At 46.2% G+C, this 26,791-nt stretch overlaps 1 protein-coding gene, 1 long non-coding RNA gene and 1 pseudogene across 10 annotated transcripts; 1 reads left to right on the top strand and 2 right to left on the bottom strand.

Annotated features, from left to right (window-relative positions):
* Nucleotides 1–9,428: 9,428 nt before the first annotated feature.
* On the bottom strand, nt 9,429–10,227 carry LOC127927785 (uncharacterized). The gene is made up of 3 exons (XR_008129054.1): nt 10,091–10,227; nt 9,801–9,848; nt 9,429–9,560 (listed from the first exon to the last, which is right to left on the bottom strand). It is a non-coding gene; the product is annotated as an uncharacterized LOC127927785 (long non-coding RNA).
* Nucleotides 10,228–10,723: 496 nt separating this feature from the next.
* Nucleotides 10,724–20,024, top strand: LOC127927787 (dual specificity protein phosphatase 16-like; annotated as a pseudogene).
* A 1,593-nt stretch (nt 20,025–21,617) lies between these two features.
* Nucleotides 21,618–24,674, bottom strand: LOC127927786 (hornerin-like). 9 transcript variants are annotated; one of them, XM_052514472.1, is made up of 8 exons: nt 24,133–24,674; nt 23,743–24,010; nt 23,439–23,704; nt 23,131–23,397; nt 22,991–23,040; nt 22,851–22,914; nt 22,333–22,527; nt 21,618–21,756 (listed from the first exon to the last, which is right to left on the bottom strand). In XM_052514472.1, the coding sequence occupies exons 1-7, from the start codon at nt 24,337–24,339 to the stop codon at nt 22,444–22,446; spliced, it is 1,206 nt and encodes a 401-aa protein (XP_052370432.1). In that variant the 5' UTR covers nt 24,340–24,674; the 3' UTR covers nt 21,618–21,756; nt 22,333–22,443. The 9 variants fall into 9 exon arrangements, with proteins under 9 accessions (XP_052370432.1, XP_052370425.1, XP_052370429.1 ...); XM_052514465.1 differs by adding an exon at nt 22,646–22,721 and having other exon boundaries at nt 22,333–22,539; nt 22,787–23,397; XM_052514469.1 differs by lacking the exon at nt 22,991–23,040 and having other exon boundaries at nt 22,851–22,964; nt 23,067–23,397; nt 23,439–24,010.
* Nucleotides 24,675–26,791: the final 2,117 nt, after the last annotated feature.

The following is a 26,791-nucleotide window of genomic DNA, read 5'->3' as shown; positions in this document are numbered from 1 at the left end:
TTGACTCTTCCCTCGGAGGCCTTCCTTACTGTCCTATTGGACAAGCTGGAGAGAAGCTTCCTCTCGTACACCTGCTCTCAGGTTAGACACTCACTCAGCCCGTCATCTTCCTCACTGCCTATCTCTCTCCTTCCTCTTTCCTCCTCCCTCCCCTCCAGCCTTCATCCTCCTCACTGCCTCTCTCTCTCCTCTCCTTCCTCTCTTTCCCTCCTCCTCCCCTCCAGCCCTTCATCTCCTCACTGCTCCTCTTCTCTCTCCCCTTCCTCCTCTTTCCCCTCCTCCCTCCCCCTCCAGCCCCCTTCATCCTCCTCACTGCCTATCTCTCTCTCCCCTTCTCTCTTTCCTCCTCCCTCTCCCTCCAGCCTGTCATCCTCCTCACTGACTCTCTCTCTCTCCCTTCCTCTCTTTCCCTCCCTCCAGCCCTTCATCCTCCTCACTGCCTCTCTCTCTCTCCCTTCCTTCCTCTCCTCCCTCCTCCAGCCCTCATCCTCCTCACTGCCTCTCTCTCTCCCCTTCCCCTCTTCCTCCCTCCTCCCTCCAGCCTCATCTTCCTCACTGCCTCTCTCTCTCTCCCTTTCCTTCTTCCCATTCACTCATTAATCACTGGCCAGTGAGAGGTGATAGGACAGCTAACTGAAAATGGCTGCTGTTGATAGGACAGCTAACTGAAAATGGCTGCTGGTGATAGGACAGCTAACTGAAAATGGCTGCTGGTGATAGGACAGCTAACTGAAAATGTGGGCGTGAATGGGTTAATTGTGGACGTGAATGGGTTAAATGAGGATGTGAATGGGTTAAATGAGGACGTGAATGGGTTTAATGAGGATGTGAATGGGTTAAATGAGGACGTAAATGGGTGTAAATGAGGGCGTGAATGGGTGTAATGAGGATGTGAATGGGTTAAATGAGGACGGAATGGGTTTTAATGAGGACGTGAATGGGTTAAATGAGGGCGTGAATCGGTTACATGAGGACGTGAATGGGTTTGATGAGGATGTGAATGGGTTTTATGAGATGAATGGGTTAAATGAGGACGGAATGGTTAAATGAGGATGTGAATGGGTTAAATGAGGATGTGAATGGGTTAAATGAGGGCGGAATGGGTTTAATGAGGACGTAATGGGTTTAATGAGGACGGAATGGGTTTAATGAGGATGAATGGGTTTAATGAGGACGGAATTGGTTTCCAATGAGGATGCGGAATGGGTTTAATGAGGATGAATGGGTTTTAATGAGGATGTGAATGGGTTAAATGAGGATGTGAATGGGTTAGAAGAGGATGAATGGGTTAAATGAGGATGTGAATGGGTTTTAATGAGGATGGAATGGGTTTTAATGAGGACGTGAATGGGTTTTAATGAGGATGAATGGGTTGGTGAGGACGTGAATGGGTTTTAATGAGGATGTGAATGGGTTTTAATGAGGATGTGAATGGGTTTAATGAGGACGTGAATGGGTTTAATGAGATGTGAATGGGTTAAATGAGGACGGAATGGGTTTAATGAGGATGGAATGGGTTTAATGAGGATGTGAATGCTTTTTATGAGGACGGAATGGGTTTAATGAGGATGAATGGGTTAAATGAGGACGGAATGTGCTAAAATGAGGGATGTGATTGGGTTTAATGAGGACGGAATGGGTTAAATGAGGACGTGAATGGGTTAAATGAGGACGTGAATGGGTTAAATGAGGACGGAATAGGTTTTGATGAGATGAATGGGTTTAATGAGGACGTGAATGGGTTTAATGAGATGAATGGGTTAAATGAGGACGGAATGGGCTAAATGAGGACGTAATGGTTAAATGAGGACGAATGGGTTTTAATGAGGACGGAATGGGTTTAATGAGGACGTGAATGGGTTTAATGAGGGCGTGAATGGGGTTAAATGGAGGACGTGAATGGGTTAAATGAGGACGGGAATGGGTTTAATGTGGATGTGAATGGATTAAATGAGGATGTGAATGGGTTTTGAGGATGGGAATGGGTTTAATGAGGATGTGAATGGGTTTAATGAGGATGTGAATGGGTTTAATGAGGATGTGAATGATTAAATGAGGATGTGAATGGGTTTAATGAGGACGTGAATGGGGCGTGAATGGGTTTGATGAGGATGGGGCGTGAATGAATGTTTAATGAGGCGTGAATGGGTTTGATGAGGACGGAATGGGGTTTGATGAGGACTTGAATGGGTTTGATGAGGATGAATGGGTTTAATGAGATGGGAATGGGTTTAATGAGGATGCAGAATGGGTTTGATGAGGATGTGTGAATGGGTTTAATGAGGACGTGAATGGGTTTGATGAGGATGTGAATGGGTTTAATGAGGATGAATGGGTTAAATGAGGATAGGTTTGATGAGATGTGAATGGGTTTGATGAGGATGTGAATGGGTTTAATGAGGATGTGAATGGATTAGATGAGGATGTGAATGGGTTAAATGAGGATGTGAATGGGTTTAATGAGGATGTGAATGGGTTTAATGAGGACGTGAATGGGTTTAATGAGGACGTGAATGGGTTTGATGAGGACGTGAATGGGTTTGATGAGGATGTGAATGGGTTTAATGAGGATGTGAATGGGTTTAATGAGGATGTGAATGGGTTTAATGAGGACGTGAATGGGTTTGATGAGGACGTGAATGGGTTTGATGAGGACGTGAATGGGTTTGATAAGGACGTGAATGGGTTAGATGAGGACGTGAATGGGTTTGATGAGGATGTGAATGGGTTTAATGAGGACGTGAATGGGTTAAATGAGGACGTGAATGGGTTAAATGAGGACGTGAATGGGTTTAATGTGGATGTGAATGGATTAAATGAGGATGTGAATGGGTTTAATGAGGATGTGAATGGGTTTAATGAGGATGTGAATGGGTTTAATGAGGATGTGAATGGGTTTAATGAGGATGTGAATGGATTAGATGAGGATGTGAATGGGTTTAATGAGGACGTGAATGGGTTTGATGAGGATGTGAATGGGTTTAATGAGGATGTGAATGGATTAGATGAGGATGTGAATGGGTTTAATGAGGATGTGAATGGGTTTAATGAGGATGTGAATGGGTTTGATGAGGACGTGAATGGGTTTGATGAGGACGTGAATGGGTTTGATAAGGACGTGAATGGGTTTAATGAGGATGTGAATGGGTTTGATGAGGATGTGAATGGGTTTAATGAGGACGTGAATGGGTTAAATGAGGACGTGAATGGGTTTAATGAGGATGTGAATGGGTTAAATGAGGATGTGAATGGATTTGATGAGGATGTGAATGGGTTTGATGAGGATGTGAATGGGTTTAATGAGGATGTGAATGGATTAGATGAGGATGTGAATGGGTTAAATGAGGATGTGAATGGGTTTAATGAGGATGTGAATGGGTTTAATGAGGACGTGAATGGGTTTAATGAGGACGTGAATGGGTTTGATGAGGACGTGAATGGGTTTGATGAGGATGTGAATGGGTTTAATGAGGATGTGAATGGGTTTAATGAGGATGTGAATGGGTTTAATGAGGATGTGAATGGGTTTGATGAGGATGTGAATGGGTTTAATGAGGACGTGAATGGGTTTAATGAGGATGTGAATGGATTAGATGAGGATGTGAATGGGTTTAATGAGGACGTGAATGGGTTTGATGAGGATGTGAATGGGTTTAATGAGGATGTGAATGGATTAGATGAGGATGTGAATGGGTTTAATGAGGATGTGAATGGGTTTAATGAGGATGTGAATGGGTTTGATGAGGACGTGAATGGGTTTGATGAGGACGTGAATGGGTTTGATGAGGACGTGAATGGGTTTGATGAGGACGTGAATGGGTTTAATGAGGACGTGAATGGGTTTAATGAGGACGTGAATGGGTTTGATGAGGACGTGAATGGGTTTGATGAGGACGTGAATGGGTTTGATGAGGACGTGAATGGGTTTGAGGAGGATGTGAATGGGTTTGATGAGGATGTGAATGGGTTTAATGAGGATGTGAATGGGTTTGATGAGGATGTGAATGGGTTTAATGAGGACGTGAATGGGTTTGATGAGGACGTGAATGGGTTTGATGAGGATGTGAATGGGTTTAATGAGGATGTGAATGGGTTAAATGAGGATGGGAATGGGTTTGATGAGGATGTGAATGGGTTTAATGAGGATGTGGAATGGGTTTAATGAGGATGTGAATGGGTTTAATGAGGATGTGAATGGGTTTAATGAGGATGTGGAATGGGCTTAATGAGGATGTGAAATGGGGTTTGATGAGGATGTGAATGGGCTTAATGAGGATGTGGAATGGATTAGATGAGGATGTAATGGGTTAAATGAGGATGTGAATGGGTTAAATGAGGATGTGAATGGGTTTAATGAGGATGTGAATGGGTTTAATGAGGATGTGAATGGGTTTAATGAGGATGTGAATGGGTTTAATGAGGATGTGAATGGGTTTAATGAGGATGTGAATGGGTTTAATGAGGATGTGAATGGGTTTAATGAGGATGTGAATGGGTTAAATGAGGATGTGAATGGGTTAGATGAGGATGTGAATGGGTTTGATGAGGATGTGAATGGGTTTAATGAGGATGTGAATGGATTAGATGAGGATGTGAATGGGTTTGATGAGGATGTGAATGGGTTTAATGAGGATGTGAATGGATTAGATGAGGATGTGAATGGGTTAAATGAGGATGTGAATGGGTTAAATGAGGATGTGAATGGGTTTAATGAGGATGTGAATGGGTTTAATGAGGATGTGAATGGGTTTAATGAGAATGTGAATGGGTTTAATGAGGATGTGAATGGGTTAAATGAGGATGTGAATGGGTTTGATGAGGATGTGAATGGGTTTGATGAGGATGTGAATGGATTAGATGAGGATGTGAATGGGTTAAATGAGGATGTGAATGGGTTTAATGAGGATGTGAATGGGTTTGATGAGGATGTGAATGGGTTTAATGAGGATGTGAATGGGTTTAATGAGGATGTGAATGGGTTTAATGAGGATGTGAATGGGTTTAATGAGGATGTGAATGGGTTTAATGAGGACGTGAATGGGTTAAATGAGGATGTGAATGGGGTTAGATGAGGATGTGAATGGGTTTTAATGAGGATGTGAATGGGTTTAATGAGGATGTGAATGGGTTTAATGAGGATGTGAATGGGTTAAATGAGGATGTGAATGGGTTTAATGAGGATGTGAATGGGTTAAATGAGGATGTGAATGGGTTAAATGAGGATGTGAATGGGTTAAATGAGGATGTGAATGGGTTTAATGAGGATGTGAATGGGTTTAATGAGGATGTGAATGGGTTTAATGAGGATGTGAATGGGTTTAATGAGGATGTGAATGGGTTTGATGAGGATGTGAATGCATTAGATGAGGATGTGAATGGGTTTAATGAGGATGTGAATGGGTTTAATGAGGATGTGAATGGGTTTAATGAGGATGTGAATGGGTTTAATGAGGATGTGAATGGGTTAAATGAGGATGTGAATGGGTTAAATGAGGATGTGAATGGGTTTAATGAGGATGTGAATGGGTTTAATGAGGATGTGAATGGGTTTAATGAGGATGTGAATGGGTTTAATGAGGATGTGAATGGGTTTGATGAGGATGTTAATGCATTAGATGAGGATGAATGGGTTTAATGAGGATGTGAATGGGTTTAATGAGGATGTGAATGGGTTTAATGAGGATGTGAATGGGTTTAATGAGGATGTGAATGGGTTTGATGAGGATGTGAATGGGTTTAATGAGGATGTGAATGGATTAAATGAGTGTATTTACACCAGACAAGTTGTCCAAGTCTCGGCTTTATTCTGGACCGCTGTCAGACTTAAAGAGAGTCCCAGATGACATTTAAAAGTACCTTTCGATCCGCTTTCTGTAGTTCCTGTCTCAAACCTCAGTCAGGAAGTTGTTTCCTTTCAGATACGCTTCCTGTTTCTATGATGATGTCATCAGGTTGGAACTTCCTCCAAATGAAGAACCGACGACACCTGTAACATTAGACTTTATCGGACATCAGCTTATCTCTTAACGACAGGTGCGGCACGTTGCAGTATGGACATTGATCCGGCAGCTCCACGGTTGCTGTGGGGAAGTGACTGTGTTGAAATGAGACTGATCAAACTGTGTCACTCAAACCACTAAGCTTCCACATCCAGTAGAGTCCCTGTTTATTTCCCACAGAGGAAGGTTCCTGACCCTGGATACAATACACAGCTGTACATCCATCCTGTATGTTATAAATCAGATGGGTTCATCAGTAATGCTGTAATGTGAGTGAGGAGGAGAGAGGTGGAGAGAGGAGGAGAGAGGTGGAGAGAGGAGGAGAGAGGGAGAGAGAGGAGGAGAGAGGGAGAGAGGAGGAGAGAGGCAGTGACGATGAGAGAGGAGAGAGGTGGAGAGAGGCAGAGTGACGATGAGTGACGATGAGTGACGATGAGAGAGGTGGAGAGAGGAGGAGAGAGGGAGAGAGGTGGAGAGAGAGGAGAGAGGAGGAGAGAGGCAGAGTGACGATGAGAGAGGAGGAAAGAGGAGAGAGGCAGAGTGACGATGAGAGAGGAGGAAAGAGGAGGGAGAGAGGCAGAGTGACGATGAGAGCGGAGGAAAGAGGAGGAGAGAGGCAGAGTGACGATGAAAGAGGAGAGAGGCAGAGTGACGATGAGAGAGGAGGAAAGAGGAGGAGAGAGGCAGAGTGACGATGAGGAGGAGGAAAGAGGAGAGAGGCAGAGTGACGATGAGAGAGGAGGAAAGAGGAGAGATTCAGAGTGACGATGAGAGAGGCAGAGTGACGATGAGAGAGAGAGAGGTGGAGAGAGGTGGAGAGAGGAGTGGAGAGAGGCAGAGTGAGATGAGTGAGGAGGGAGGCAGGAAGAGAGAGGGAGGAGAGAGGAGGAGAGAGGTGGAGAGAGGTGGAGAGAGGTGGAGAGAGGAGGAGAGAGGAGGAGAGAGGAGGAGAGAGGAGAGAGGTGGAGAGAGGGAGGAGAGAGGTGGAGAGAGGCGGAGTGACTATGAGAGAGGAGGAGAGATATGAGGACAGATGCATGATGTGGTTGTTTCTGTGAGCTTGAAGAACATTTCCACATTAGAAGTCCTCCTGGGCTGAGTCCTAAATGGCACCCTATCCCTATATAGCCCAGGGGGCTCAGTTCAACTGTAGTGCACTCACTATGCAGGGAACGGAATGGCACCCTATCCCCTATATAGCCCAGGGGGCTCAGTTCAACTGTAGTACACTTACTATGCAGGGAACGGAATGGCACCCTATCCCTATATAGCCCAGGGGGCTCCAGTTCAACTGTAGTGCACTTACCATGCAGGAACGGAATGGCACCTATCCCCTATATGGCCCAGGGGGCTCAGTTCAACTGTAGTGCACTTACCATGCAGGGAACGGAATGGCACCCTATCCCTATATAGCCCAGGGGCTCAGTTCAACTGTAGTGCACTTACTATGCAGGGAATGGAATGGCACCCTATCCCCTATATAGCCCAGGGGGCTCAGTTCAACTGTAGTGCACTTACCATGCAGGGAACGGAATGGCACCCTATCCCTATATAGCCCAGGGGCTCAGTTCAACTGTAGTACTTACTATGCAGGGAACGGAATGGCACCTATCCCCTATATAGCCCAGGGGGCTCAGTTCCACTGTAGTACACTTACTATGCAGGGAACAGAATGGCACCCTATCCCCTATATAGCCCAGGGGGCTCAGTTCAACTGTAGTGCACTTACTATGCAGGGAACAGAATGGCACCCTATCCCCTATATAGCCCAGGGGGCTCAGTTCAACTGTAGTACACTTACCATGCAGGGAACAGAATGGCACCCTATCCCCTATATAGCCCAGGGGGCTTAGTTCAACTGTAGTGCACTTACTATGCAGGGAACAGAATGGCACCCTATCCCCTATATAGCCCAGGGGGCTTAGTTCAACTGTAGTGCACTTACTATGCAGGGAACAGAATGGCACCCTATCCCCTATATAGCCCAGGGGTCTCAGTTCAACTGTAGTACACTTACTATGCAGGGAACAGAATGGCACCCTATCCCCTATATAGCCCAGGGGTCTCAGTTCAACTGTAGTACACTTACCATGCAGGGAACAGAATGGCACCCTATCCCCTATATAGCCCAGGGGGCTTAGTTCAACTGTAGTACACTTACTATGCAGGGAACAGAATGGCACCCTATCCCTAGTCTCAGTTCAACTGTAGTACACTTACTATGCAGGGAACAGAATGGCACCCTATCCCTATATAGCCCAGGGGGCTCAGTTCAACTGGGTGCTGACACTTACTATGCAGGGAACGGAATGGCACCCTATCCCCAGTATAGCCCAGGGGCTCAGTTCAACTGTAGTACACTTACTATGCAGGGAACAGAATGGCACCTATCCCTATTCAACTAGTGCCCATGGGGCTATCCCTAGTCAGTTCAACTGTAGTGCACTTACCATGCAGGGAACGGAATGGCACCCTATCCCCTATATAGCCCAGGGGGCTCAGTTCAACTGTAGTGCACTTACCATGTAGGGAACGGAATGGCACCCTATCCCCTATATAGCCCAGGGGGCTCAGTTCAACTGTAGTACACTTACCATGCAGGGAACGGGGTTCCGTTTAGGATGGATCCATGGACGAACAGATCTGAAGCAGAGGCTGGAGAGCCATGGGTACACGGTTGCCAAGCAACTAGGACTGGGCTTGTCTGAGGGTCGGCTGGTACAGGTGGCTGGTGTGTGTGTGCGTGTGTGTGTGTCCGTGTGTGTGTGTGTGTGTCGCTGGGTGCAGAAGGCAGTGTATCAGTATTGTGTAATGGACTCAGCAGGTCAGGTTGGTCCTCTATAAATACTACTAGATAATAATGTACAACACAACCATTCAGTTTGGCTGCTGTTGCTAGGCAGGTTTAGTGTACAATATCAGAGCCTGCTTGTATTGGTTTATGGTGGTGCAGGTCTTCTTTGTGAGATTAGAGTTTGTTACGAAAGGCCTTTTTGTTACCAATGTTTTCGTCCGAACTCTGTTAAAAAAAAATACATATTCCGATTTTGACGCATCTATCATTCACACCGAAGTTTGATGTGTAACCTCTAGTATCTCTAATACAGTAACCTCTATCTCTAATACAGTGACCTCTAGTGTAACCTCTAGTATCTCTAATACAGTAACCTCTAGTGTCTCTATACAGTCTCTAATACAGTAACCTCTAGTGTCTCTAATACAGTAACCTCTAGTATCTCTAATACAGTAACTCTAGTATCTCTAATACAGTAACCTCTAGTATCTCTAATACAGTAACCTCTAGTGTCTCTAATACAGTAACCTCTAGTATCTCTAATACAGTATCTCTAGTATCTCTAATACAGTAACCTCTAGTATCTCTAATACAGTGACCTCTAGTATCTCTAATACAGTAACCTCTAGTATCTCTAATACAGTAACCTCTAGTATCTCTAATACAGTAACCTCTAGTATCTCTAATACAGTAACCTCTAGTATCTCTAATACAGTGACCTCTAGTATCTCTAATACAGTAACCTCTAGTATCTCTAATACAGTAACCTCTAGTATCTCTAATACAGTAACCTCTAGTATCTCTAATACAGTAACCTCTAGTATCTCTAATACAGTAACCTCTAGTATCTCTAATACAGTAACCTCTAGTGTCTCTAATACAGTAACCTCTAGTGTTTCTAATACAGTAACCTCTAGTGTTTCTAATACAGTAACCTCTAGTGTCTCTAATACAGTAACCTCTAGTATCTCTAATACAGTAACCTCTAGTATCTCTAATACAGTAACCTCTAGTGTCTCTAATACAGTAACCTCTAGTGTCTCTAATACAGTAACCTCTAGTGTCTCTAATACAGTAACCTCTAGTATCTCTAATACAGTAACCTCTAGTATCTCTAATACAGTAACCTCTAGTGTCTCTAATACAGTAACCTCTAGTATCTCTAATATAGTATCTCTAGTATCTCTAATACAGTAACCTCTAGTGTCTCTAATACAGTAACCTCTAGTATCTCTAATATCTAGTATCTCTAGTATCTCTAATATACAGTAACCTCTAGTATCTCTAATACAGTAACCTCTAGTATCTCTAATACAGTAACCTCTAGTATCTCTAATACAGTAACCTCTAGTATCTCTAATACAGTAACCTCTAGTATCTCTAATACAGTAACCTCTAGTATCTCTAATACAGTAACCTCTAGTATCTCTAATACAGTAACCTCTAGTATCTCTAATACAGTGACCTCTAGTATCTCTAATACAGTAACCTCTAGTATCTCTAATACAGTAACCTCTAGTATCTCTAATACAGTAACCTCTAGTGTCTCTAATACAGTAACCTCTAGTATCTCTAATACAGTAACCTCTATCTCTAATACAGTAACCTCTAGTCTCTAATACAGTAACCTCTAGTATCTCTAATACAGTAACCTCTAGTAACCTCTCTAATACAGTAACCTCTAGTGTCTCTAATACAGTAACCTCTAGTGTCTCTAATACAGTAACCTCTAGTATCTCTAATACAGTAACCTCTAGTATCTCTAATACAGTAACTCTAGTATCTCTAATACAGTAACCTCTAGTATCTCTAATACAGTAACCTCTGGTATCTCTAATACAGTAACCTCTAGTATCTCTAATACAGTAACCCTCTGGGCTCTAATACAGTAACCTCTAGTCTTCCTGTATTTGATTGGGATGTTTCTGTGTGTCTGTCATCAGGTGGTTTCTCAGCCTTTTCCCAGCTGTTTCCAGGTCTATGTGAAGGTAAGACTTCTTCTGGCCCGTCCTGCCTGGTCCCCACCTGCCTCTCTCAGCCCTGCCTGCCCTCAACACCTCTGGGCCAACACGCATCCTGCCTCACCTCTACCTGGGCTGTCAGAGAGACGTACTCAACAAGGTATTAGATATATTACTGTATATTATAGCATTCTAACCAGCTGTATTCCTCCCTCCTCTGCAGGAAGTGATGTGTGTAAAGCATTCTAACCAGCTGTATTCCTCCCTCCTCTGCAGGAAGTGATGTGTGTAAAGCATTCTAACCAGCTGTATTCCTCCCTCCTCTGCAGGAAGTGATGTGTGTAAAACCATTCTAACTAGCTGTATTCCTCCCTCCTCTACAGGAAGTGATGTGTGTAAAACCATTCTAACCAGCTGTATTCCTCCCTCCTCTACAGGAAGTGATGTGTGTAAAACCATTCTAACTAGCTGTATTCCTCCCTCCTCTGCAGGAAGTGATGTGTGTAAAACCATTCTAACTAGCTGTATTCCTCCCTCCTCTACAGGAAGTGATGTGTGTAAAGCATTCTAACCAGCTGTATTCCTCCCTCCTCTACAGGAAGTGATGTGTGTAAAGCATTCTAACCAGCTGTATTCCTCCCTCCTCTACAGGAAGTGATGTGTGTAAAGCATTCTAACCAGCTGTATTCCTCCCTCCTCTGCAGGAAGTGATGTGTGTAAAGCATTCTAACCAGCTGTATTCCTCCCTCCTCTGCAGGAAGTGATGTGTGTAAAACCATTCTAACTAGCTGTATTCCTCCCTCCTCTACAGGAAGTGATGTGTGTAAAGCATTCTAACCAGCTGTATTCCTCCCTCCTCTGCAGGAAGTGATGTGTGTAAAGCATTCTAACCAGCTGTATTCCTCCCTCCTCTACAGGAAGTGATGTGTGTAAAGCATTCTAACCAGCTGTATTCCTCCCTCCTCTACAGGAAGTGATGTGTGTAAAGCATTCTAACCAGCTGTATTCCTCCCTCCTCTGCAGGAAGTGATGTGTGTAAAATAATTCTAACCAGCTGTATTCCTCCCTCCTCTGCAGGAAGTGATGTGTGTAAAGCATTCTAACCAGCTGTATTCTCCCTCCTCTACAGGAAGTGATGTGTGAAAGCATTCTAACCAGCTGTATTCCTCCCTCCTCTGCAGGAAGTGATGTGTGTGTAAAGCATTCTAACCAGCTGTATTCCTCCCTCCTCTGCAGGAAGTGATGCAGCAGAATGAGATAGCGTACGTCCTGAATGCCAGTAACACATGTCCCAAACCAGACTACATCCCTGAGTCTCACTTCCTGTGTAAAGCATTCTAACCAGCTGTATTCCTCCCTCCTCTGCAGGAAGTGATGTGTGTAAAAGCATTCTAACCAGCTGTATTCCTCCCTCCTCTGCAGGAAGTGATGCAGCAGAATGAGATAGCGTACGTCCTGAATGCCAGTAACACATGTCCCAAACCGGACTACATCCCCGAGTCTCACTTCCTGTGTAAAAGCATTCTAACCAGCTGTATTCCTCCCTCCTCTGCAGGAAGTGATGCAGCAGAATGAGATAGCGTACGTCCTGAATGCCAGTAACACATGTCCCAAACCAGACTACATCCCCGAGTCTCACTTCCTGCGAGTTCCTGTCAACGACAGCTTCTGTGAGAAGATCCTCCCCTGGTTAGACAGATCTGTAGAGTTCATAGAGGAGGCCAAAGCCTCCAACGCCTGTGTGCTGGTCCACTGTCTGGCTGGCATCTCCCGCTCGGCAACCATCGCTATCGCTTACATCATGACGAGGATGGACATGTCACTAGACGAAGCTTACAGGTGAGATGATTGAACCCTGTAGGACCATAATAAGGATTTACAGGTGAGATGATTGAACCCTGTAGGACCCATAATAAGGATTTACAGGTGAGATGATTGAACCGGACCATAATAAGGATTTACAGGTGAGATGATTGAACCCTGTAGGACCATAATAAGGATTTACAGGTGAGATGATTGAACCCTGTAGGACCATAATAAGGATTTACAGGTGAGATGATTGAACCCTGTAGGACCATACACCTAAGGATTTACAGGTGAGATGATTGAACCCTGTAGGACCATAATAAGGATTTACAGGTGAGATGATTGAACCAGCTGTAGGACCCCTCCTCTGCAGGATTTACAGGTGAGATGATTGAACCCTGTAGGACCATAATAAGGATTTACAGGTGAGATGATTGAACCCTGTAGGACCCCTCCTCTGCAAGGATTTACAGGTGAGATGATTGAACCTCTGCAGGAAGTAATAAGGATTTACAGGTGAGATGATTGAACCCTGTAGGACCATCTCAGGATTCCAGGTGAGATGATTGAACCAGCTGTAGGACTCCCTCCTCTGCAGGATTTGAGGTGAAATGCATTGAACCAGCTGTAGGACCATCCCTCCTTTACAGGTGAGATGATTGAAACCATAATAAGGATTTACAGGTGTAGGACCCTGTATAATAAAACCATTTACAGGTGAGATGATTGAAGTTACCCCTGTAGGACCATAATAAGGATTTACAGGTGAGATGATTGAACCCTGTAGGACCATAATAAGGATTTACAGGTGAGATGATTGAACCCTGTAGGACCATAATAAGGATTTACAGGTGAGATGATTAAACCCTGTAGGACTCATAATAAGGATTTACAGGTGAGATGATTGAACCCTGTAGGACCATAATAAGGATTTACAGGTGAGATGATTGAACCCTGTAGGACCATAATAAGGATTTACAGGTGAGATGATTGAACCTGTAGGACCATAATAAGGATTTACAGGTGAGATGATTGAACCCTGTAGGACCATAATAAGGATTTACAGGTGAGATGATTGAACCCTGTAGGACCATAATAAGGATTTACAGGTGAGATGATTGAACCCTGTAGGACCATAATAAGGATTTACAGGTGAGATGATTGAACCCTGTAGGACCATAATAAGGATTACAGGTGAGATGATTGAACCCTGTAGGACCATAATAAGGATTTACAGGTGAGATGATTGAACCCTGTAGGACCATAATAAGGATTTACAGGTGAGATGATTGAACCCTGTAGGACCATAATACAGGATTTACAGGTGAGATGATTGAACCCTGTAGGACCAATAAGGATTTACAGGAAGTGATAAAAGGATTTACAGGTGAGATGATTGAACCCTGTAGGACCATAATAAGGATTTACAGGTGAGATGATTGAACCCTGTAGGACCATAATACGGATTTACAGGTGAGATGATTGAACCCTGTAGGACCATAATAAGGATTTACAGGTGAGATGATTGAACCCTGTAGGACCATAATAAGGATTTACAGGTGAGATGATTGAACCCTGAAGGACCATAATAAGGAGTTACAGGTGAGATGATTGAACCCTGTAGGACCATAATAAGGATTTACAGGTGAGATGATTGAACCCTGTAGGACCATAATAAGGATTTACAGGTGAGATGATTGAACCCTGTAGGACCATAATAAGGATTTACAGGTGAGATGATTGAACCCTGTAGGACCATAATAAGGATTTACAGGTGAGATGATTGAACCCTGTAGGACCATAATAAGGATTTACAGGTGAGATGATTGAACCCTGTAGAACCATAATAAGGATTTACAGGTGAGATGATTGAACCCTGTAGGGGATTTACAGGTGAGATGATTGAACCCTGTAGGACCATAATAAGGATTTACAGGTGAGATGATTGAACCCCCTAGGACCATAATAAAAGATTTACAGGTGAGATGATTGAACCCTGTAGAACCATAATAAGGATTTACAGGTGAGATGATTGAACCCTGTAGGACCATAATAAGGATTTACAGGTGAGATGATTGAACCCATAATAAGGATTTACAGGTGAGATGATTGAACCCTGTAGGACCATAATAAGGATTTACAGGTGAGATGATTGAACCCTGTAGGACCATAATAAGGATTTACAGGTGAGATGATTGAACCCTGTAGGACCATAATAAGGATTTACAGGTGAGATGATTGAACCCTGTCTACCATAATAAGGATGTACAGGTGAGATGATTGAACCCTGTAGGACCATAATAAGGATTTACAGGTGAGATGATTGAACCCTGTAGGACCATAATAAGGATTTACAGGTGAGATGATTGAACCCTGTAGGACCATAATAAGGATTTACAGGTGAGATGATTGAACCCTGTAGGACCATAATAAGGATTTACAGGTGAGATGATTGAACCCTGTAGGACCATAATAAGGATTTACAGGTGAGATGATTGAACCCTGTAGGACCATAATAAGGATTTACAGGTGAGATGATTGAACCCTGTAGGACCATAATAAGGATTTACAGGTGAGATGATTGAACCCTGTAGAACCATGATAAGGATTTACAGGTGAGATGATTGAACCCATGTAGGAGATGATTGAACCTGTAGGACCATAAGGATTTACAGGTGAGATGATTGAACCCCTGTAGGACCATAATAAGGATTTACAGGTGAGATGATTGAACCCTGTAGGACCATAATAAGGATTTACAGGTGAGATGATTGAACCCTGTAGGACCATAATAAGGATTTACAGGTGAGATGGCCTCATGTCACCTTCCTGCTTATGGACTTGACCACTCAGCAACCACCCTCCTCCCAAGTTCTCCGTAACTAAGAGGATACCCCCTCTTCCTGTCTGTCTTAATGAAACCAACCTCACATGACCCCTGATTAACACTGTGTGTCACATGACCCCTGATTAACACTGTGTGTCAGAAGACCCCTGATTAACACTGTGTGTCACAGATGATTAACACTGTGTGATTAACACTGGCACATGACCCCGAACACTGTCACATGACATCATTAACACTGTGGATGACCCTAGATTAACACTGTGTGTCACATGACCCCTGATTAACACTGTGTGTCACATGACCCCTGATTAACACTGTGTGTCACATGACCCCTGATTAACACTGTGTGTCACATGACCCCTGATTAACACTGTGTGACCATAATATGATGATTAACACTGTGTGTCACATGACCCCTGATTAACACTGTGATGTCCATGACCCCTGATTAACACTGTGTGATCATTGACCCCTGATTAACACTGTGATTTACAGGTGAGATGATTAACACTGTAGGTCACATGACCCCTGGATTAACACTGTGTGTCTCTATAGTTATAAATGACCCCTGTCTTATGGACTCTGACCACTCAGCAACCACCTCTGTAACAACCCAGTGTGTCTCTATAGTTATAAATGACCCCTGTCTTGACCCTCTAGGTTTTCCCAACTCTGTAACAACCCAGTGTGTCTCTATGTTATAAATGACCCCTGTCTTGACCCTCTGGGTTTTCCCAACTCTGTAACAACCCAGTGTGTCTCTATAGTTATAAATGACCCCTGTCTTGACCCTCTAGGTTTTCCCAACTCTGTAACAACCCAGTGTGTCTCTACTCCTGTGTTACAGTTATAAATGACCCCTGTCTTGACCCTCTAGGTTTTCCCAACTCTGTAACAACCCAGTGTGTCTCTATAGTTATAAATGTCCCCTGTCTTGACCCTCTAGGTTTTCCCAACTCTGTAACAACCCAGTGTGTCTCTATAGTTATAAATGTCCCTGTCTTGACCCTCTAGGTTTTCCCAACTCTGTAACAACCCAGTGTGTCTCTACTGATGTCCTGTGTGTTTCTGTCTTTCCTCTTCAGGTTCGTGAAGGAGAAGAGACCCACCATCTCTCCTAACTTCAACTTCCTGGGTCAGCTGCTGGACTTTGAGAAGAAGATCACGACTCCTGGAAGGTCGGAGATCAGAGAAACCACCGGGTCAACCCCTCTCCTCTCCTCCACCCCCACTAGAGCACGACCCCCTAACCCTACCCCCAGCCTCCCAGACCCTGCCTTGGCCTTGCTGGAGCCCCTGACCCTGCCGTGTGTCCTGGCCCCCTGGCCTCCAGAGGAGAGGCTCCTGGCCCAGGCTCTCCAGGGGCTCCAAGGTCTTCAGCTGGACCAGGGGACGGAGGACAGCGCTGCCCGGCTGAAAAGGTCCTTCTCTCTGGACATCAAGTCGTACAGGGAGCCAGGAGGCTGCAGCAGCGCCCCCATGAGGCCGTACCCCCACCCTACATCCCACCCCGGAGCCCAGGAGTATTATAACCCATCCGTGAGCTTCAAGGAGCCTGCAGGGAAACCGTATCAGTTCTCTCCTGTGAAGGAGATGTCAGAGCAGTCTACACCTGAGCCGAGCCCTGACAAGGAGCAGGACGACAGTCCCGCAGACCCTGCTGCTACGTCTGCAGCTCCCACTGCTGCTCCTGTCGTCTCCACCACAACCAGCACCACTACCACCTCCAACCAGCCCAGCATGAAGCAGCCCAGCCAGGCTAAGCCTCCTCCACCTCCCCTCTCCTGTTCCCAGCAGCTCCACCGTAGTGGCAGTATGGAGGAGAGCTCTAACAACACCCCTCACACCACCGGCTTCCTGTTCGGCCTATCGCGTTCCCAGCAGCACCTGTCCAAGCCCGCCCCTAACCTAGGCTCCGCCCTGAAGGGCTGGCACTCTGACATCCTATTGGGTCCCGTCACCGTGTCGTCGGGGGGATGGTACCTCTCCGAGTCACACCACTTCTACTCCACCTCCGCCATCTTGGGAGGCGGGGCTAACATTCTAGGGGGTGGCAGCGTGGCGGCGTACAGCGTGAGTCAGGGGTTGGAGGAGGTGCGGCGGCGCGGGCGGCAGAGGAGCGGCGACCACGGGGACTCACGGAGGAGCTGGCACGAGGAGAGCACCTTGGAGAAGCAGCTGAAGAGCCGGAGCTGTCAGATGGAACTCGGAGACAGGATGAGAGGAGGAGGCGAGACTAGATCCAGGGAGGAGATGGGGAGTCACAGCAGCTTCTCAGGAAGCATGGAGGTCATAGAGGTGTCCTGAGAGGGACATTCAATATGGCCTCCAGGCCACCCCTTACGGAATCATTGATTTGAATGGAGACGTCCGTTCTAGGGAGTATAACCTCCTCAGATCAGACCCATGTTGAGGGGAAAGACTTGTTATGGACCCATCTTATTGTCCCACTAGGGACTTGAACCTTGAACTGATCTAAGCGGCTCTATGTGTACTTGTGTCGCGACAGTTGGCATTAATGTAGTTGAACTTTGACCTGGAAGCAGAAAGCAGCTGTGTGACGATGATGAATGTGATGAAGAGGTGAACTCTGAGAGGACTGAGTCTTTGGTTTGGATGAGTGTTCATCGTTTTCATTTATTTCTGAATGTTGATGATGGTCGTCAAGGAGCAGTAGATGTCTGTCTGACGTTGGATTCATGGAGCTTTTATGAAGCCGTATGAAGTCTTTATGAAGCCTTATGAAGCCTTATGAAGTCTTTATGAAGTCTTATGAAGTCTTATGAAGCCTTATGAAGTCTTTATGAAGTCTTTATGAAGTCTTTATGAAGTCTTTATGAAGCCGTATGAAGTCTTTATGAAGTCTTATGAAGTCTCTATGAAGCCTTATGAAGTCTCTATGAAGCGTTATGAAGTCTTTATGAAGCGTTATGACGCCTTATGAAGTCTTTATGAAGCCTTATGAAGTCTTTATGAAGTCTTATGAAGTCTTTATGAAGTCTTTATGAAGTCTTTATGAAGCCTTATGAAGTCTTTATGAAGTCTTTATGAAGTCTTTATGAAGTCTCTATGAAGCCTTATGAAGTCTTTATGAAGCGTTATGAAGTCTTTATGAAGTCTTTATGAAGCGTTATGAAGTCTTTATGAAGTCTCTATGAAGCGTTATGAAGTCTTTATGAAGCGTTATGAAGCCTTATGAAGTCTTTATGAAGCCTTATGAAGTCTTTATGAAGTCTTATGAAGTCTTTATGAAGCCTTATGAAGTCTTTATGAAGTCTTATGAAGTCTTTATGAAGTCTTTATGAAGCCTTATGAAGTCTTTATGAAGCCTTATGAAGTCTTTATGAAGCCTTATGAAGTCTTTATGAAGTCTTTATGAAGCCTTTATGAAGTCTTATGAAGTCTTATGAAGTCTTTATGAAGTCTTTATGAAGCCTTAAGAAGTCTTTATGAAGTCTTTATGAAGTCTTTATGAAGCCTTATGAAGTCTTTCTGAAGTCTTTGTGAAGCCTTATGAAGTCTCTATGAAGCCTTAAGAATTCTTTATGAAGCCTTATGAAGTATTTATGAAGCCTTATGAAGTATTTATGAAGCCTTATGAAGTCTTTATGAAGCCTTATGAAGTCTCTATGAAGCCTTAAGAAGTCTCTATGAAGTCTTTATGAAGTCTTTATGAAGCCTTATGAAGTCTTTATGAAGCCTTATGAAGTCTTTATGAAGCCTTATGAAGTCTCTATGAAGTCTTAAGAAGTCTCTATGAAGTCTTTATGAAGCCTTATGAAGTCTTTATGAAGCCTTAAGAAGTCTCTATGAAGCCTTAAGAAGTCTCTATGAAGCCTTATGAAGTCTTTATGAAGCCTTAAGAATTCTCTATGAAGCCTTATGAAATCTTTATGAAGCCTTATGAATTCTTTATGAAGCCTTATGAAGTATTTATGAAGCCTTATGAAGTATTTATGAAGCCTTAAGAAGTCTTTATGAAGCCTTTATGAAGCCTTAAGAAGTCTTTATGAAGCGTTATGAAGTCTTTATGAAGCCTTATGAAGTCTTTATGAAGCCTTATGAAGTCTTTATGAAGCCTTAAGAAGTCTCTATGAAGCGTTATGAAGTCTTTATGAAGCCTTATGAAGTCTTTATGAAGCCTTATGAAGTCTTTATGAAGCCTTATGAAGAACGGGATCAGAGATCCTTGATAGCCCTGTGTCAAATCATCCAATACCTCACACATCCAAATTAGAGGCTTTTCCTGTTCCTCTGTCTTCTTCTGATTGACAATTCAAATCTCAGGTCTTATTTGAGCAGCAAGAAAAGATGCTGGAACAACTGAACAGCTCCCGAACAGTTCCCGAACAGCTCCCGAACAGTTCCCGAACAGCTCCCGAACAGTTCCCTAACAGCTCCCGAACAGTTCCCGAACAGATACCGAACAGTTCCCGAACAGCTACCGAACAGTTCCCGAACAGATACCGAACAGTTCCCGAACAGATACCGAACAGTTCCCAAACAGCTACCGAACAGTTCCCGAACAGCTCCCGAACAGTTCCCGAACAGTTCCCGAACAGTTCCCGAACAGTTACCGAACAGCTCCCGAACAGTTCCCGAACAGTTCCCTAACAGCTACCGAGCAGTTACCGAACAGCTACCGAACAGTTCCCGAACAGCTCCCGAACAGTTCCCGAACAGCTACCGAACAGCTACCGAACAGTTCCCGAACAGCTACCGAACAGTTCCCGAACAGCTACCGAACAGTTCCCGAACAGATACCGAACAGTTCCCAAACAGCTACCGAACAGCTACCGAACAGTTCCCGAACAGTTCCCGAGCAGCTACCGAACAGTTCCCGAACAGCTACGAGCAGTTCCCGAACAGTTCCCGAACAGCTACCGAACAGCTACCGAACAGTTCCCAAACAGTTCCCGAACAGCTACCGAACAGTTTCCGAACAGTTCCCGAACAGCTACCGAACAGCTACCGAACAGTTCCCAAACAGTTCCCGAACAGCTACCGAACAGCTACCGGACAGTTCCCAAACAGTTCCCGAACAGCTACCGAACAGTTCCCGAACAGTTCCCGAACAGCTACCGAACAGCTACCGAACAGCTACCGAACAGCTACCGAACAGTTCCCGAACAGTTCCCGAACAGCTCCCGAACAGCTACCGAACAGCTACCGAACAGTTCCCGAACAGCTCCCGAACAGCTCCCGAACAGCTACGAGCAGTTCCCGAACAGTTCCCGAACAGCTACCGAACAGCTACCGAACAGCTACCGAACAGTTCCCGAACAGCTACCGAACAGCTCCCGAACAGCTACCGAACAGTTCCCGAACAGCTACCGAACAGTTTCCGAACAGTTCCTGAACAGCTACCGAACAGCTACCGAACAGTTCCCAAACAGTTCCCGAACAGCTACCGAACAGCTACCGGACAGTTCCCGAACAGTTCCCGAACAGCTACCGAACAGTTCCCGAACAGTTTCCGAACAGCTACCGAACAGCTACCGAACAGCTACCGAACAGTTCCCGAACAGTTCCCGGAACAGCTACCGAGCAGTTCCCGAACAGTTCCCGAACAGCTACCGAACAGCTACCGAACAGTTCCCGAACAGCTCCCGAACAGCTCGAACAGCTACCGAGCAGTTCCCGAACAGTTCCCGAACAGCTACCGAACAGCTACCGAACAGCTACCGAACAGTTCCCGAACAGTTACCGAACAGCTCCCGAACAGCTACCGAACAGATACCGAACAGCTACCGAACAGTTCCCGAACAGCTACCAACAGCTACCGAACAGTTCCCGAACAGCTACCGAACAGATCCCGAACAGCTCCGAACAGTTCCCGAACAGCTCCCGAACAGCTCCCGAACAGCTCCCGAACAGCTCCCGAACAGTTCCCGAACAGCTCAGTTGGTAGAGCATGGCGCTTGTACCCCAGGGTTGTAGGTTCGATTCCCGGGGCCGCCCAGAAATAAAATGTACGCACGCATGACTGTAAATCACTTTGGATTAAAGCGCTAAATATGATATATTATTAACGGTGTGGTTGTGGGTTTTGTCTGATACCTGTGGTAAAGGAATGATGTAATGACTGATACCTGTGGTAAAGGAATGATGTAATGACTGATACCTGTGGTAAAGGAATGATGTAATGACTGATACCTGTGGTAAAGGAATGATGTAATGACTGATACCTGTGGTAAAGGAATGATGTAATGACTGATACCTGTGGTAAAGGAATGATGTAATGACTGATACCTGTGGTAAAGGAATGATGTAATGACTGATACCTGTGGTAAAGGAATGATGTAATGTCTGATACCTGTGGTAAAGGAATGATGTAATGACTGATACCTGTGGTAAAGGAATGATGTAATGACTGATACCTGTGGTAAAGGAATGATGTAATGACTGATACCTGTGGTAAAGGAATGATGTAATGACTGATACCTGTGGTAAAGGAATGATGTAATGACTGATACCTGTGGTAAAGGAATGATGTAATGACTGATACCTGTGGTAAAGGAATGATGTAATGACTGATACCTGTGGTAAAGGAATGATGTAATGACTGATACCTGTGGTAAAGGAATGATGTAATGACTGATACCTGTGGTAAAGGAATGATGTAATGACTGATACCTGTGGTAAAGGAATGATGTAATGACTGATACCTGTGGTAAAGGAATGATGTAATGTCTGATACCTGTGGTAAAGGAATGATGTAATGACTGATACCTGTGGTAAAGGAATGATGTAATGACTGATACCTGTGGTAAAGGAATGATGTAATGACTGATACCTGTGGTAAAGGAATGATGTAATGACTGATACCTGTGGTAAAGGAATGATGTAATGACTGATACCTGTGGTAAAGGAATGATGTAATGACTGATACCTGTGGTAAAGGAATGATGTAATGACTGATACCTGTGGTAAAGGCTTTGAATAATTTCTGACCTGAGACCAGTGGCCTGACCCAGACCTGAACCCTGACCTGAGACCAGTGGTCCCATCCCAGACCTGAACCTTGTCCTGAGGTCAGTGGTCCCATCCCTGACCTGAGACCAGTGGCCCTGACCCAGACCTGAACCCTGACCTGAGACCAGTGGTCCCATCCCTGACCTGAACCCTGACCTGAGACCAGTGGTCTTGAATGACATGAACCCTGACCTGAGACCAGTGGTCCTGAAGACCTGAACCTTGTCCTGAGAACAGTGGTCCTGATGACATGAACCCTGACCTGAGACCAGTGGTCCTGACCCAGACCTGAACCCTGACCTGAGACCAGTGGTCCTGAACCAGACCTGAACCTTGTCCTGAGACCAGTGGTCCTGGACCCTGACATGAACCCTGACCTGATACCAGTGGTCCTGACCCAGACCTGAGACCAGTGGTCCTGACCCAGACCTGAACCCTGACCTGAGACCAGTGGTCCTGACCCTGACCTGAACCTTGTCCTGAGACCAGTGGTCCTGACCCTGACCTGAGACCAGTGGTCCTGACCCAGACCTGAACCCTGACCTGAGACCAGTGGTCCTGACCCAGACCTGAACCCTGACCTGAGACCAGTGGTCCTGACCCAGACCTGAACCTTGTCCTGAGACCAGTGGTCCTGACCCTGACATGAACCCTGACCTGATACCAGTGGTCCTGACCCAGACCTGAGACCAGTGGTCCTGACCCTGACCTGAGACCAGTGGTCCTGACCCAGACCTGAACCCTGACCTGAGACCAGTGGTCCTGACCCTGACCTGAACCTTGTCCTGAGACCAGTGGTCCTGACCCTGACCTGAGACCAGTGGTCCTGACCCAGACCTGAACCCTGACCTGATACCAGTGGTCCTGACCCAGACCTGAACCTTGTCCCGAGACCAGTGGTCCTGACCTGACCTGAACCCAGTGGTCCTGACCCAGACCTGAACCCTGACCTGATACCAGTGGTCCTGACCCAGACCTGAACCCTGACCTGAGACCAGTGGTCCTGACCCTGACCTGAGACCAGTGGTCCTGAGACCAGTGGTCCTGACCCAGACCTGAACCCTGACCTGAGACCAGTGGTCCTGACCCTGACATGAACCCTGACCTGAGACCAGTGGTCCTGACCCTGACCTGAACCCTGACCTGAGACCAGTGGTCCTGACCCAGACCTGAACCCTGACCTGAGACCAGTGGTCCTGACCCAGACCTGAACCCTGACCTGAGACCAGTGGTCCTGACCCAGACCTGAACCCTGACCTGAGACCAGTGGTCCTGACCCTGACCTGAGACCAGTGGTCCTGACCCAGACCTGAACCCTGACCTGAGACCAGTGGTCCTGACCCTGACATGAACCCTGACCTGAGACCAGTGGTCCTGACCCAGACCTGAACCCTGACCTGAGACCAGTGGTCCTGACCCAGACCTGAACCCTGACCTGAGACCAGTGGTCCTGACCCAGACCTGAACCCTGACCTGAGACCAGTGGTCCTGACCCAGACCTGAACCCTGACCTGATTACCAGTGGTCCTGACCCAGACCTGAACCCTGACCTGATTACCAGTGGTCCTGACCCAGACCTGAACCCTGACCTGAGACCAGTGGTCCTGACCCAGACCTGAACCCTGACCTGAGACCAGTGGTCCTGACCCAGACCTGAACCCTGACCTGAGACCAGTGGTCCTGACCCTGACCTGAGACCAGTGGTCCTGACCCAGACCTGAACCCTGACCTGAGACCAGTGGTCCAGACCTGAGACCAGTGGTCCAGACCTGAGACAGGTTCAGCTCCCACAGTGTGTGGACGTGTGTGAGAGATAGAAGGCCTGTTATGGGGTTGTTGTTGCTGTGTCAGAATATAGCTAGTTTTACAACAGACAATGTGGGCATTTGGATGAAGCTGATAAGCAGTAGATGTATGTTGACTGTTGAAATAAAATCTGAAAACGGTACACAACATGTGGTTTGTTTTCTAACATTGACACGCTGAACTTTAACCTCTGTGATTACAATCCTTTACATGATCAATGTCCAGGAAGATGAGTTTTCTTCACCATCCTACAGGCCTGGAACAACACTTTACAGTATGAAGCATTCAGCACCTCTTGAGGCTCTACAGTTGGTCTATGGTTGAACCCTGCCTCTAGCCCTCTACAGTTGGTCTATGGTTGAACCCTGCCTCTAGCCCTCTACAGTTGGTCTATGGTTGAACCCTGCCTCTAGCCCTCTACAGTTGGTCTATGGTTGAACCCTGCCTCTAGCCCTCTACAGTTGGTCTATGGTTGAACCCTGCCTCTAGCCCTCTACAGTTGGTCTATGGTTGAACCCCTGCCTCTAGCCCTCTACAGTTGGTCTATGGTTGAACCCTGCCTCTAGCCCTCTACAGTTGGTCTATGGTTGAACCCTGCCTCTAGCCCTCTACAGTTGGTCTATGGTTGAACCCTGCCTCTAGCCCTCTACAGTTATGATAGGTCGATGGTTGAACCCTGCCTCTAGCCCTCTACAGTTGGTCGATGGTTGAACCCTGCCTCTAGCCCTCTACAGTTGGTCTATGGTTGAACCCTGCCTCTAGCCCTCTACAGTTGGTCTATGGTTGAACCCTGCCTCTAGCCCTCTACAGTTGGTCTATGGTTGAACCCTGCCTCTAGCCCTCTACAGTTGACATGGTCTATGGTTGAACCCTGCCTCTAGCCCTCTACAGTTGGTCTATGGTTGAACCCTGCCTCTAGCCCTCTACAGTTGACATGGTCTATGGTTGAACCCTGCCTCTAGCCCTCTACAGTTATGATAGGTCTATGGTTGAACCCTGCCTCTAGCCCTCTACAGTTATGATAGGTCGATGGTTGAACCCTGCCTCTAGCCCTCTACAGTTATGATAGTCTATGGTTGAACCCTGCCTCTAGCCCTCTACAGTGGTCTATGGTTGAACCCTGCCTCTAGCCCTCTACAGTTATGATAGGTCGATGGTTGAACCCTGCCTCTAGCCCTCTACAGTTATGATAGGTCTATGGTTGAACCCTGCCTCTAGCCCTCTACAGTTGGTCAATGGTTGAACCCTGCCTCTAGCCCTCTACAGTTGGTCTATGGTTGAACCCTGCCTCTAGCCCTCTACAGTTGGTCTATGAACCCTGCCTCTAGCCCTCTACAGTGGTCTATGGTTGAACCCTGCCTCTAGCCCTCTACAGTTGGTCTATGGTTGAACCCTGCCTCTAGCCCTCTACAGTTGGTCTATGGTTGAACCCTGCCTCTAGCCCTCTACAGTTGGTCTATGGTTGAACCCTGCCTCTAGCCCTCTACAGTTGGTCTATGGTTGAACCCTGCCTCTAGCCCTCTACAGTTGGTCTATGGTTGAACCCTGCCTCTAGCCCTCTACAGTTGGTCTATGGTTGAACCCTGCCTCTAGCCCTCTACAGTTGGTCTATGGTTGAACCCTGCCTCTAGCCCTCTACACAGTTGGTCTATGGTTGAACCCTGCCTCTAGCCCTCTACAGTTGGTCTATGGTTGAACCCTGCCTCTAGCCCTCTACAGTTGGTCTATGGTTGAACCCTGCCTCTAGCCCTCTACAGTTGGTCTATGGTTGAACCCTGCCTCTAGCCCTCTACAGTTGGTCTATGGTTGAACCCTGCCTCTAGCCCTCTACAGTTGGTCTATGGTGGTTGAACCCTGCCTCTAGCCCTCTACAGTTGGTCTATGGTTGAACCCTGCCTCTAGCCCTCTACAGTTGGTCTATGGTTGAACCCTGCCTCTAGCCCTCTACAGTTGGTCTATGGTTGAACCCTGCCTCTAGCCCTCTACAGTTGGTCTATGGTTGAACCCTGCCTCTAGCCCTCTACAGTTGACATGGTCTATGGTTGAACCCTGCCTCTAGCCCTCTACAGTTGATGGTCTATGGTTGAACCCTGCCTCTAGCCCTCTACAGTTGATGGTCTATGGTTGAACCCTGCCTCTAGCCCTCTACAGTTGGTCTATGGTTGAACCCTGCCTCTAGCCCTCTACAGTTGGTCTATGGTTGAACCCTGCCTCTAGCCCTCTACAGTTGACATGGTCTATGGTTGAACCCTGCCTCTAGCCCTCTACAGTTGGGTCTATGGTTGAACCCTGCCTCTAGCCCTCTACAGTTGACATGGTCTATGGTTGAACCCTGCCTCTAGCCCTCTACAGTTGACATGGTCTATGGTTGAACCCTGCCTCTAGCCCTCTACAGTTGACATGGTCTATGGTTGAACCCTGCCTCTAGCCCTCTACAGTTACATGGTCTATGGTTGAACCCTGCCTCTAGCCCTCTACAGTTGACATGGTCTATGGTTGAACCCTGCCTCTAGCCCTCTACAGTTGACATGGTCTATGGTTGAACCCTGCCTCTAGCCCTCTACAGTTATGATAGGTCGATGGTTGAACCCTGCCTCTAGCC

The sequence above is a fragment of the Oncorhynchus keta genome, unplaced genomic scaffold, assembly GCF_023373465.1.
Source record: "Oncorhynchus keta strain PuntledgeMale-10-30-2019 unplaced genomic scaffold, Oket_V2 Un_scaffold_17580_pilon_pilon, whole genome shotgun sequence".
Classification (NCBI taxonomy): domain Eukaryota; kingdom Metazoa; phylum Chordata; class Actinopteri; order Salmoniformes; family Salmonidae; genus Oncorhynchus; species Oncorhynchus keta.
Note: the sequence above shows the minus strand (reverse complement) of the source record. Positions and strands in the feature narration are given on the sequence as shown.